Source organism: Condylura cristata, unplaced genomic scaffold (genome assembly GCF_000260355.1).
Source record: "Condylura cristata isolate star-nosed mole 26May11 unplaced genomic scaffold, ConCri1.0 scaffold00020, whole genome shotgun sequence".
Taxonomy (NCBI): Eukaryota; Metazoa; Chordata; class Mammalia; order Eulipotyphla; family Talpidae; genus Condylura; species Condylura cristata.
In genome coordinates this window covers 21,040,207-21,053,795 of record NW_004567121.1, presented here as the reverse complement: position 1 = coordinate 21,053,795, position 13,589 = coordinate 21,040,207, and the positions used below count along the sequence as shown (strand labels likewise).

The following is a 13,589-nucleotide window of genomic DNA, read 5'->3' as shown; positions in this document are numbered from 1 at the left end:
CAGCAGAGTCAAAATTAAGGATGAGGGGCAGCAGAACGAGCTTGCCTGTCATGGAACCCTTCTTTCATGCACTCAGAGATGGAGGCACATAGAGTACTGAAGATCATCCAAAACATTAAGACTATAAGTTTCCAAATGCTTTCAGAAAGTCTGCTTCTGAAGCCCGTGCCCTCTCTAACTAGCCGCTCGGCCTGAGAGTTTGCTGCTTCTGTCTTGCACAACTGCACACTCATGAATGCAGCTCAGGATGAAGCTGCTGCCACACAATCACACTGATCACAAACAGCCTGGAAAGCTGGTAACTTAATGGTTGACAGAAGAAATCTCTGAAAAACACCTAAAGGTCAATAGCAAAGCAGTAACATTTCGGGAAAAATACAATGTGGGCAAATAAAAGTGGACCCAAATCAGCCAGGACACGTCAGCCATGTTCTGTACCAGTTTGGTTAAGGAAATGAGGCACACTTCTGTCGAAATGGTTGAAGTTAAAATCGGAGTGGATATTAAGAAGAGGAGCCTCCATTATTCGGGAAGCCAGTTATGCTAGAAGTCCTCCCTGGCCCCCAGGGCCCTGATAAAGGACAGTATCCCATAGACGAGTTTATCACCACCACCACTGCGACTCTGGATTCCCACCTCCTGTGTTGTTACTTATTCATGGGGTTTTCCTTCCCTTTTCTTTGGTTTCAGATGCGAGTGTCTCTCTGGCTTATGTGGTTTCCCGGTGTGTGAGGCGGGATCCACTCCCCGCATAGTCTCCCGTGGAGATGGGACACCTGGAAAGTGCTGTGATGTCTTTGAATGTGTTAATGGTACGTGGGGTTTCTCTTGTTCTTGGAGAGTGTAATCTGTGTAGGAGGAGGAGGAGGGTGGGTTCACCCAGCAGCTGCTGCCTTTTGTAAGGCAGGGAAAATACTCAGGCACTCAGAAAGGTTTGCTAAGATCCCACTGTGCGCTTAGGAAGCTAGGGAGCAAATCATCGTTCCATCCGTCAGAAAGAATACTGGAACCATAGAAGCAGGTTGCACGTGGCTGTCATCTTTGGCTGTGTTTCAGAGCTCAAAAATATCAGGATTTTAAGAGAAGGATCAAAGAACCTGTCACCACATTAGTCCCCTCCTCCAAGCCTCCTGGCCTTGCTGCCAGGAGGTGATCTGTGTAACTGACACCACATTGGAGCTTCCCCAATTGTAGTCCTGGTTTTTTGCTTTTTAAATTGTATTATTTTTCTTAAGGTAACTGGCTTATAGCACTATATGCAGTTTACGAGTACAGATGTGTACTTCTTCAGATGAATGTCACCATATCAAACCCATCACCAAAGCAACGAGAATCTTCTACCATAGTCTATTGGACGACCCCTACCCCGGTTTGCTCCTCCTCCCCCCCCCATTTTTCCCTTTGGTAGTCTCAATTCTGCAGTCAGATCTCAAGGGTTCATTTTGGTTTGGTTTTGTCTGTTCCTTAGTATTCCAGATGTGAGTAAAGTCGAATATTGTCTTCCTCCTTCTGACTTATTTCACATAGCATAATTCCATTTCAGTCCTTCCCATGTTGTCACCAATGGTAGGAGTTCACATTTTTACCTGAGTAGTATCCCATTTTATAAATATACAGCTTCTAAGCTATCACAATTTGAAGCATAAAAGACATTGTTCATCTAAGTTAACGTTTTCTTACTTAGAAGAAGACATCTTTGATCAGTGCTTGGTCATTAATATTGGCAAGCTTTCTGGTTGATCCTTGTAGCCCAAAAACAGGATTCTTCAAAGATCCCTTCAGATAGAATCCACCCCTCCCTTTGACCTTTCATGAGATGAACTGGTGTTTTGTACATGGTGTTTACTCAGTTTAGATGCTGCAAGGGAGGAAAACTTAAAATATGCCCTTCCATCAGAAGAAATAAAAGGATAGAGACAAAGAATAAAAAGCAAGTGAGATATCAGCACTTGTGGAGAGCATTGTTTTACCCACTATCTAGACACATAAGGAAAAGGAAGATAGGGTTGAAAATATATATAACAGAATTACACACAGAGAAACGTAGTAACTATTCCCTGTAAGAAATGAGAGTGCAGAAGATTTTCTGCTCGCTCTCCAGCCTCCCCACCAATACAAAAAGTTTAATGATCCTTTTGTCTTCCCACCTTTAATTTCCAAATCTATAAAATGAAGTGATGAACAGTAGATTAAACGGGGTCTCATATGTGACGTACATGGAATTGTGCAGGAGCAAATGGTTTTTATAATTTTGTGTACCCACTTCCTGATCACATCCAAAGCGATGATTCTGGACTTGCTGGGGGGGAGTGAAGAAGGTGGAATGAGCTTCCTGAATTTTAAAGACCTTGTAATTTAAGCATGTAAGGAGAGGTGCAGAAAAAATCTCATGCTCATAAATGTCTTCTCAGTGCTTTTCCCTGTGTGTTTGTGTCCAGCCGGTGGTAATGTCTGTTAAACACCAGCAACTGACCAAACAGGTCTCCTTTTTTTGGGTACTGCTGGTATGTAACTTGCTGCAGGTGATTGATGCTCCGGGAACATCTAGCTGCTGCCACCTGGGGCAGCAGTCCCGGCTCCTTGGCTCATCCCAGGTGTGCCTCCTCCAGGGCGCCTTGCTCTGCAGTGCTTTCTAGTCTGTCCCTCATTCGAAAATCTAAACTGCCAGAGGCTGGGACTCTGCCCGTGTGTCTGGATATTTGCTTACTGTGCAGAGGGTACTCCCAGGTTTTGGGGGGGTGGTAAGTGAGCAAGGGGGCTGGTTCATGTCATCGTAGTTGCCTTTAGAGGTGGCGATAAAATCCAGTGCACAGAAGGGTGGCTTTGTGTCTGTCCTCATCATGTCCTGCCCGACAGTTGAATCTTTATCCTCTGGGTAAACCACCTCTAGTAATACAGCTTGCTGGTATGAGCTTAGGTGAGGGAGAGCAGCTCCTCTCGGCTCTGGTAGCCTGCATGTTGTGCCTTATCAGAACGTAAACTGTCTTGCTCAGTGTGATGTGGCCAGAGACCAATAACAGCACCCCGCCTGTGTGGTCCTGGAGTCATCTTCAGGGCCTCTCCCCCTTTATAGGCCCATATTTGAGAACTCTGGCTTCAGAGCCATCTGCATGGGAACATGTGGAAAAGACAAAGCCCAGCCACAGTATTCCTAGTGGCGGCCTCTCTCTTGCCACCGTCACCGCACTGGCCGGTCTTTGCTGTGCATCCTTCACCCTGCTGTAAGGTCTCTGTTGCCATCTTAGTCATTTAGCTGTAGAGGAAACTAGAACTGCCATACCTTAAATTTATAACTACAGAACAAAGTCTGTGTTTTTACTTCTGATGTTCAGAGACAGTACACACATGAACACAGACAGACATGCATTTCCCATTCAGAGACAGGTTTGTGTTTACCACCAAGTAGCTTGGAAAAGCTTGAGGCACCTTTGGGGAAAACAGATATAGCTTGGTAAAATATTAGAGAATCAGGACCCTAGAGTTGAAGGTAAAAATCAAAAAGAAAGTATCCACAGGTTCACAGGCCATATGTTTTTCTAAATAATTGCCAGGGGTAAGAGATACACAATTCATAGTTTTAGAGAAAAGAAGCCTACCAGACATAGTAACTCTCATGTGGACATTCAAGAGAGACTGTGCAGACTGTGTTCTTAGTTGTCTTAATACCACAAATGCAGCAACAGTTTTCTGTGGCTTCTCTTCTCATTATAAAAAGTAAAAGCAGGGCCCTCCCTGGTGGCGCAGCGGGTTAAAGCACAGCACTAAGAAGCTTAAGCCACTTCCGCATGAGTTCGATCCCTGCCTGCCCCCGAGGAGATCCACAAGGCACGGCAGACCTCTCCTGACCCGCCCGTCGATCTGCCTGTTCTGCTCCCCGCTCTGTCTCTGGTGAATCCTCTCACCCTCCGCATCTCTGGCCTGAACCCCAGTTTTATATGAATAAATAAATAAATCTTTAAAAAAAAAAAAGTAAAAGCAAAAAGAAGTTAAAATGCAGCTCAATGTAACACACAGCTAAAACCTAGATGCCTGGGTTCTGAGAAGCTTCCTACTCTGGATTTTGAGGAACACATCTAGAAACCTCAGTTGAGGAGAGGGTGGGTTGAGCATGAACATAAGCTGCCCCTGCAGAACCCAATTGTGCAGAGCAGTCAGTTAACATTAACTTTCTATAAACATCCCTCCCCCCCTCGTCGGTTGCTTGGATTTGGGTTGGGGGCATGGGGATAAGAGAGTCGCGCTCAGAATCTAATAGTTGACGGCGGTATTCTCAGACAAGGACCTGTCTTTGGACTCATGAGTTGCTGTTTGAATGAGACCCTGTTCCTTAGAAACCAAAGGAGCAGATGGAATAATTGATCTCCTTTTGTGGAAAGGCAGAAGTCAACGAAATCACCACCTGGACGTATGATCCCATGGTGGTGGAACAGTCCCACATGTCCTCCAGGAAACTGTCTGCTCCAGGCCACACATGAAAGGTGCATCAGTCACTGGGCTCTGGTGACAGACAACCTCTACTTGCTGGACAAATGTTCTGTATTTGGTCACACAGACCTTTTTGCCTACATTGACCACCTTGCTCATCTTGGAGGTTTTTGAGTTTGAAATCTCAGACATAGAGTGTGGAAGTGATCATTTAGTTGATTTGATGTGATCAGTTGTCCAACATACGTGTAGAAAAATCTAAACAAAGTAGGATATCTTGCTTTGAATATCATTCAGTAACCATCTTCCAACATCAGATGCTAACATGTAAAATTGATCAGTCACAGGAAAGCGAAACCTATGTTTGCCTTCCTATGTGAAACTCAACTCTGAGGTCCTTGACAGGAGAATCACTGCAACAACATCTGAGAGGCCATGTTCTGTACAGCAGTAATGCTCGGTAATGTTTCTTGGGACCTAACGTTGGCTTCTACAGTAATGATGAGAAGATGGCACTTGGCAAGAAATGCTATACTCTACATGGATTTATGGAGCACCCCCATGCTCCATATCAAACTCATTTTGCTAAGAATGATACAATGTTTTGCAATCCTTTAAGTCATTCCCTTTTCCTGAATAAGTGTCTGGCCATACCCTAGTCTACACATCCCTCACTCCCACCCTTCAGACCCCCTGACCTCCCACCTTGGAAAAGAGTATTTTCTTCCTTCCAGTATTTGGAGACTCATGTACCCTTCACCTTTGTGATTATATCAGTTTGCTGTTGACTAAGAGAGCTGTTTTCAAACATTTGTTATCTGCTGTACAGTTGTGTCTCTTTTGGCATATGATGTCTGTGTCCACCTCCTCTATGTCTCACTCCCAGTAAAATGAGACCAGAGGTGAGATATTAGCCATTAACTTTTTGTGATACTGAAGGGAAAAGAAACAGAAGTGTTTATATTTGGATTTTTGTCTCCACTTTGACATTTGATTTGAAATTCTACATTTTAGTCTTCTCCTTCACTAAAATCACGTACGTATCACCATCTGCCAATTAGTGTAACTTGGCAAGCAGTAGATTATCAACTATACTAAACTATAAGACTTTTTTAGGAACTCTGGAATATATTTAAGAGAGAACAGAAGATTCCAGAACTTAGAAACATAAAATTTAATTGGCCAGGCACAAAATGCATATAAAAATCACTGAAAAGACTTTTATGCTTCTGTGCATTGAGAATTATAAATTGCATGGTAAATTATTGCCTTGTAATTTAGCTTCTTTTCTGCATCTGCTTAACTGGTTCTCTTATAGAGGTAGCAGTAATGTCCATGCTCCTCTGAGCTGGCCATCCTTCCCTGGTGAGCGAAGGTATCACTGTCATTGCTGCTCAGAGGCGGCTGCAAGTCTTTTTATCATGCACTTTGCTGAAGAGCCTCCATAAATTTCTCTCAGCATCAAACAAAAATTTCATTATTCTGTGTGATTTCTTTTTTTATCATAAGGAATTGATTGTGTCTTCTAGGCTATGTTTTTGGGGATGCTCCACTGTCTGAATTCCACTTTCACTCTCCGCACATGAGCTGGTGAAAACCTAACTGCCCCAGATCTCATGTCAGATCTCAGATCTGTCCTCTTCCACTTCAGCTTCTGCACATCCCACTGTAATGACTTCACAAGGAACAGTTTCATTCATAATCAGAATGTTCCCTTCTCACTTTTATAAATGTTGTACCAAGAGCTCTGGCTTCACCCAGATGTTCGATGCAGTTGAGTAATTCAGCTAAGTAATTAACATGGATTGCTTTATCAAATCTTTCCCCTTTGGTTATATATGGATGCTTACCATTTTGTTATCATACAGTATTTTGTCTCTTCTCATGAAAGTGCTCCATTTTCTTCAATTTGAAACAAATTTGAAAATGCCCAGGTTTCTTTTAGTTACATTAGTGTATTAGATTAATTTAGTGGTAGATTAGCATGCTGGCTAAAAGCATGCAAAAGAAATAGATAATAAAAGGAGTTTTTATTAGAACATTAGTTTTCTAGAGAAAAAAAGTATATTCAGCTATCACCAGGGAGGAGGGCCATACATGTGTATGTACACACACTGCTTGTCTCATACTAGTTCTGTGGCTTTAGGCAAGTTAGCTGATCTTTTTGTTTCTTTTTTCCTCATTGAAGAAACAGTTACCATGACTTGTTCTGTCTTTTGAACAGAACTGCTGTAAAATCAAGATAGTCATTTTCCTGAAGTGTGGTACAGATAATAAATACATTCAAACATGCAGTGAAAGTCTCTTCAAATGTCTTAAACATGCTAGGTGACTTTTCAAGAAATACAGGAACAGAGGAACCCATGAGAGATGTGTATATCATAATCCGGTTTCCCAGCTCCTCGTAAAACAAGAGAATAGCTCGAGGATCTTGCTTCTGGTTGGGAGACTCGCATCTTACCAGCCACTTCCCGCTTCCCACATCCTAGTCACTTCACCAAGGTGCACATCAGTGGTTATATTAACAATTCCACACGGTAGTTCCCCACGGTAGTCCCCCTTTGTTCACGGTTTTCCTCCCTGGTTTCAGTTACCCATGGTTGATTGTGGTCCAAAATTACTAACACAGTAAGATATTTTGATAGAGACCACATTCACGTAACTGTTGCAGCCTATTTTATTACTCTATCCTTAGTAATTGTAAATCTCTTACTGTGCCTGGTTTATAAATTAAACTGTTATAGGTGTGTGTGTGTATAGAAAATAAATGTATACATAGGGTTCAACACTCGCCATGGTTTCAGGCACCCTCTGGAGTGCTCGGAACCTTCCTTGTGGCTGAGAGGGCCAGTTGAGTTTAGGGAACTTTTATCAGTTTCCCCAAAACTCCTGAGCTCATTGGCATTCTGCCCCATTTCCTCCCCCCAGAGCCTCTTAACTCTAGGCACTCACCTAGCTTCTGTCTCTGTAGATGTGCCTCCTTGTGACATTTATCAGTAGATTCACACTAACTGTGGCTTTGCGTGCCCGGCGACTTTGATCTGGCACAGCTCTTTCCAGTGACACCTATGCTGGGGGACTGTCAAGAGTCAGTCCCTTTACAGCACCAAGAACACAGCATTGCGTGGGTCCACCTGATTTTCTGTATCCATCCATCAGCTGATAGACATTTAAGTTGTTTCCCCTTCTCACCTGGTGTGAATAATGCCACTGTGAACATCGGTGTGTTGTTATGTGTTTTCATTTCTCTTGAGTCTGTACCTAGGAATAGAATTGCTGGATTTTGTGGTAACTCTTCAGTATATTGAGAAACTGCCAGACTCTCTTCAAAGCAACTATGTTTCTGTATCCTTAACCAGCAATACCAGTTTCCCCAATCCTCAGCAACATTCATCTTATCTTTATTACAGCCACTGTAGGTATGAAGTTGGGGTCTTATTGTGGCTTCCATTTGTATTCGCTGAATAATGATTTTGAACATTTTTTCATGTCCTCACTGGTCATTTGTTACTTCTGTTATGCTTGGGAAAAGGTCTGTTGAAATGCTTGCTTAGTTTTTAATTCGGTTATTTTTTATTATTAAGCTTGTAAGGGTTCTTTATGCTTATATACAGATACATAGGTACTGTATCAGATACATGATTTGCATATGTTTTTCTCATTTTCTGGGTTATTTCTTTCACTGGTATTCTTTGAAACACAGGGTTGACAAATTCCAGTACAACTATTTTTTCTTGTGTTGTTTGTGCTTTTGGTGTTGCCTAATCCAGAGTTACAAAGATGTATTCCTGTTTTCTTCTAAGAGCTCTATAGCTGTAGCTATTCCATTTAGATCACAGCTCTGTGATTCATTGGGAGCCAACTTGTGTAAATGGCGTGATGCAGAGTACTTGTATTTTCATTCTTTGTGTGGCTATCCACTTGCGCCAGCGTCATTTGTTGAAGAGACTATTCTTTCCCTCATTGAATTATCTCGGTGCCTTAGTCATGTTAGTATCTGTAATGCTGTATACTATAAGCTTATACAGAGATGTCCACCAGCTAGATCTCAGTAAAGCTGGAGAAAAACTAGTAAATAGCTCTGAGTTCACAAACAATCTTGTTGAACTCTCTTTTTATCTATCCTCATGCTAGCACCATGCTGTCTTATTATAACATTGTAATGTATCTTGAAGTAACTGAGTCTTCCCACTTTCAAGATTGTTTTGGGAATCTGAGTTCCTTGAATTTCCATATAAATTTTAGGATTGGCTTGTCCATTTCTGCCCCAAGGCCCAAAAAACCCCACAAACAAACAAGGACTTAGATAGTTTTTTGCATTGAATGATTAAATAAAATGGGGAAGTTTTTTATCTTAAACATACTATCTTCTAATCTATGAACATGGGGTATTTTTCCATTTAGAAGGCCTTCTTTAATATCTTTGAACAATGTTTAGATTGTCAAGGTACAAATTTTGTGCTTTATTTTATTAAGCTTATGACAAAATATTTTCTTACTGGGTTAGTTGGGTTTTTTTTTGTTTTGTTTTGTTTTGTGGTAACATTGGTTTACATCACTATATGTGATTCTTGGGAATAGATTCGCACATCTGCAGAGGTCTGTGATCAGATCACACCCATGAGTCTGTGTTCACATTTCTAGGGATGGTTCTGGTTTCTCTTACAGCCTTTATGAATGGGCTTGTTTTTTTGTTTTTGTGTTTTTCATTTACAGATTATCCATTGCTGGTGTATAGAAATACAACTTATTTGATTGCAGTGCCCTGAAATCTTGCTGAATTTGCTTATTAATTCTGATAGGGGTTTTTTTTGGTAGATACTTTAGAATTTTTACAGCATGTGAGATCTTCTGTAACTAAGATTGTTTCACTTTCTCCTCTCCAATTTGGAGGGCTTTTCTTTGTCTAGCTGTCCTAGCTAGAACCACTAGTACAGCGTTGAAGTGGTGAGATTGTCAACATTATCTTGTTGAGTTCTTCCAGGGAAAGCAATCAGACTCTATGGTTAAATATGATGTAGGCTGGGCCCTCCTTGGTGGTGCAGTGGGTTAAAGCACAGCACTGGGAAGCTAAAGCCACTTCAGCATGAGTTCAATCCCAGCCCCGGAGGTGACCCACAAGGTGCGGCAGACCTCTCCTGGCCTGCCTGCTGCTCCCCTCAGCAGTGTACTTCATCGATCTGCCTGTTCTGCTCCCTACTCTGTCTCTGGTGAATCCTCTCACTGCATCTACACCTCTAGCCTGTACCTCAGTTCTGTATGCATAAATAAATCTTTAAGAAATTATATGTTGTAGGCTGTGATTTTTTTTAATGGATTCCCATCAAGTGATTTTTTTTTGATAGATTCCCATTGAAGTTCCTCCTATTCCTAGCTAATTGAACGTTTTTTATTGTGGAAGGGTATTGGATTCTGTCAAATGTATTTTTCTGAGTCTGCTAAAATAGTCATGTGGCTTTTTTCCCTTATGAGCCTGCCTTATTACATTCTAGGGTTTTGGCTATTAAACTAGCCTTTCAAAATTCTTGGTCATGGTATATAATCCTTTATTTGTAGCCAAAACTAAAGGATAAGGTATGAATTTAGGGAGAGTGTTTCAGGACAGGGAATTTTTTTTTTTTTTAAATTACTGATAAGATGAGAATGCTAAATACATTTTGAGTTTTGGGTCTTCATCAGAACATAACCTTGAAACACAGTGAAAGGCGCATAAAACAGTACAAGAGCAACTGTTTTTACCTCTGTCACTTGCTAAACTTGTGGTTTTGTACAGTTTGCATAGCATTTCCTTCTAAACTCAACATACAAGCATATCAGACCCTTGTGCACAGAGTTAACTGAGGTAGTATATGTAGAAGGTTGTTTTAAGGACCAAGGCTGTTAAAATCATAGGTTATTAAACCACACAGAGAAAAAAATAGGATCCTGGAAGAACAGAGCAGCACCCAACCCCTCCAAAAGACAAAATTTTTGAAGCAGAAGAAAACCTACTGTGAAGGCAGGATCATTGATTTCAGGTAGAACCATTGAACAAAATCATGCGTGTGCATTTCATGCTCAGTTGGCTGCCTTCATGTAGAGTGGGGAGCAGGATTTGGTAAAGGTAATTTTGATGCCTCTGCATAAAGAGGATAATGATGTGTTTTATATATTTTGTTTTATATACTGTGTAGATAGTATTTTGCATATTTTACTTTGCTTTATTATTCCTGCCTAAAGAATTATCATTTAGGGAACTTTGTACATTCTGCTCAATTTGCTGTACACCTGAGTTTACGCTAAAAAACAAAACTTATTTGAAAAATAATATCATGTATTAAATTTCCACCAGGTTATAACCTCCCAAGCAGAATATTCTAGAGGCTGTTTAAAAGACACAAAAGCATGCCACTCAAATGTGACTTTGAATGTGTCTTGCTTGTTTTCATTCCCTTCAGAAACAAAGCCAACCTGTGTGTTCAACAACGTGGAATACAATGACGGGGACATGTTCCGAATGGACAACTGCCGGTTCTGCCGATGTCACGGAGGTGTTTCCATCTGCTTCACTGCCCAATGCGGCGAGCTGAACTGTGAGCGCTACTACATGCCCGAAGGGGAGTGCTGCCCCGTGTGTGAAGGTGCGAGAATACTCACTGAGGGGGTGGAAGAAACCGTGTGGCTCAGAGTCGTAATAAGGATTCAGTCTCACCCCAGACTAGAGGAATGTTGAGCAAGTTCCCTTTTTACAAAATTGGTTGATCTTTTGGGACTTGGGTGTGATGCCAGGTACACTGAAAATACTTCCCCAAGGGAGGTTGCCCCCTGGGTGTGGACAGATCACCTGTGTCCGCAGGTCAGCGTGAACATTGACAAGAGAGCTTGCTGTGGCCCATCTGCAGCACCTTGCCAACTAACTCCTGGGGGTGTCCTCTGCATCCTAACATTAATTCACTCCACTGTCCTGGGGCCACTCGGATCATTACAGCCTGCCCATTTTGGGCCAGAACAACCTATCGTTCACAGCCTGGATCCGTTCGGTCAGAGAGACTCTGACCTGCCCCCATCTAACATCCTGGTGGGTGTTAGAAGCTTCCCGGTGGAGTTGGAAGCTTGCTGCTCCCCTCCTTTGAAAATGTACACACATTTGGTGAGAGTGGGGTCACGGTACAGCCGGATGGGGCACCCACTTGGTGCCCAGCCCAGTGCCAGGTGTGGCCCTGGCACAAGACTCTGTAACAGTCCTGGCTCCTCCAGCAGTTCTGCCCTCATGTCCCTGCTGTTGATAGACAGGAACATTTTAGATTAACTAGAAGCCACAGCCTTCCCATTTTAAGGATCAGGAAAGTGAAGTAAAAGTGGGGTCCATGACTGAATTTGTAGTGAAGCAGGAGACCCCCCCCCCAACTCTGCCAACACACACACACACCTGTCTGGTCTGACCACACTGCACCTTCCAGCAAAGGAAGGGTGAGCTGACTTCTGAGCCCCAGACCTTCGGTCTGAAGTCAGATGTGTCAGGTTTGAGCCCTGGCCTTGGAAGGCCACGGGTCACGCCGTCTTCAGACCTTTCTCTGTTTTCCTGACACCCTTTTCTTTTTGATGCTCGAGCTATATTTGACACATAATACTGAAGGCCTGAAAATGTTTAAAGTTTAAAACAGTGTCCCTAGCATTGAACAGTTGCTCATCAAAATGAAGTCCTTTTCCCTGTTAGAAATTATTTCAGCCAACATTGGACAAAGGTCACTGAGGATTTAAAAAAAAAAATCAGACTTTTCCCCTTCCCAGCTGATGTGTTCCTCACCACCGCAGTGTGTAATCACCTCTGAAGCTGTGTAGTAGTTGGTGTAAAACAGCGATAGGGCCCTCTGTATTTTGATCATAATGAGTTGTCTGGGCACTGAGCTGGCGATGTCTCACTTCCTGGAATTCAGATCCAGGTTCAAAGTGGAAATGAAGTATGCAGTGTAATATTTTTTTACAAAGGAATTTATAAACTCTTATCTAGCTCAGGTCTCATGGCTGCTTCCATCTCTGGCCAACTGCCGTTCGAAAGCCATGACCGCATTGTTGATAAACTTGGATCCTGTGACTTTACTATAATGCCCTGTTCCCACTTTAGAGTGAGGGGAACCCAACTCAAAACTGCCTGGACTTTCCCCCAGCTACCGGCATGTGGAGGCCAGTGTTTGCTTGTTCCTGAAAAAGGAAACAGATTTATCTAGTTACTCTCCATGATGAGGATATTAGGAGATTTTTAATGCAGTGCATATGTCCTCAAAGCTTTTTTCCCAAGGGTCATGGGTCCCATCCTCGCTGCTCTTCCCACGTGAAGCATCCAGCCGGGCCCAGAAGGAATGACACTGCATTTTGGTGGAGGCATTTTTCTTACCATTTTATCGGTGGTGGCAGTGAGGAGCAATAAAACATTTAAATATTCAATTCAGCCACTCAAGCCTTTATCAGAGCCTAAAATGGACTTGCACTTCCTAAAGCCAGCCCACCCCTCCACCCGTGAAGTGTCGTCGTTTGAAGGTGTGATCTCACAGTGCCTGGGCTTTGATGCCACAGCCCTGTCCAGTCTGCTCTGTCAGGTTGGGGGGGCAACAGCTGCTGTTGCATGATCCCCTGGGGGACACCCTGTGCATCCCAAGTCCCTGCTGATCACAGCTGGAAAGAACCGCTGTTGACTGGAACCCAGGGTGACAGGTGTAGGTGCAGGCAGGGCTGGGACCCAGAATGCCACTGCCTCACTCTGAGCTCACGTTTTAATTCAGATCCAGTGTATCCTTTCAACAACCCCGCGGGCTGCTATGCCAATGGCCAGATCCGCGCCCACGGGGACCGGTGGCGGGAAGACGACTGCACCTTCTGCCAGTGCATCGGTGGCGAGCCCCACTGTGTGGCAACCGCCTGCGGACAGAGCTGCATGAACCCCGTGAAGGTGCCTGGAGAGTGTTGCCCTGTGTGTGAAGGTGAGGCCTGTACTTCTAACATGTCCCCTGCAGCATCTCACACCGGTGACTTTCTGCCAGAATGCTTTGTTTTGTGTTTTATTTCCTCAGGCATAATGCCTGCTTCATGCTGTTACCAGTCGCAGATGAATTTACTAGATTGCCAAGGCTAATCGTGTGGGGAAAATGGTGTAGGTTTCCAGTGAGAGGAGTGTGGTCTTTATTTTA

The 13,589-nt window shown here is 43.1% G+C and overlaps 1 protein-coding gene across 4 annotated transcripts in view; it reads left to right on the top strand.

Moving 5' to 3' along the window:
• Positions 1-13,589, top strand: part of CRIM1 (cysteine rich transmembrane BMP regulator 1 (chordin-like)) — a 161,881-nt gene that overhangs the window by 97,060 nt on the left and 51,232 nt on the right. For 3 of the 4 annotated variants that reach the window (XM_004686299.2, XM_012727508.1, XM_012727507.1), the window contains exons 5-7: positions 691-812; positions 10,863-11,045; positions 13,185-13,382. In XM_004686299.2, the coding sequence (XP_004686356.1) occupies positions 691-812; positions 10,863-11,045; positions 13,185-13,382 (503 nt within the window). The remainder of the gene's footprint in view (positions 1-690; positions 813-10,862; positions 11,046-13,184; positions 13,383-13,589) is intronic. The other variant, XM_012727506.1, reaches the window with a different exon arrangement.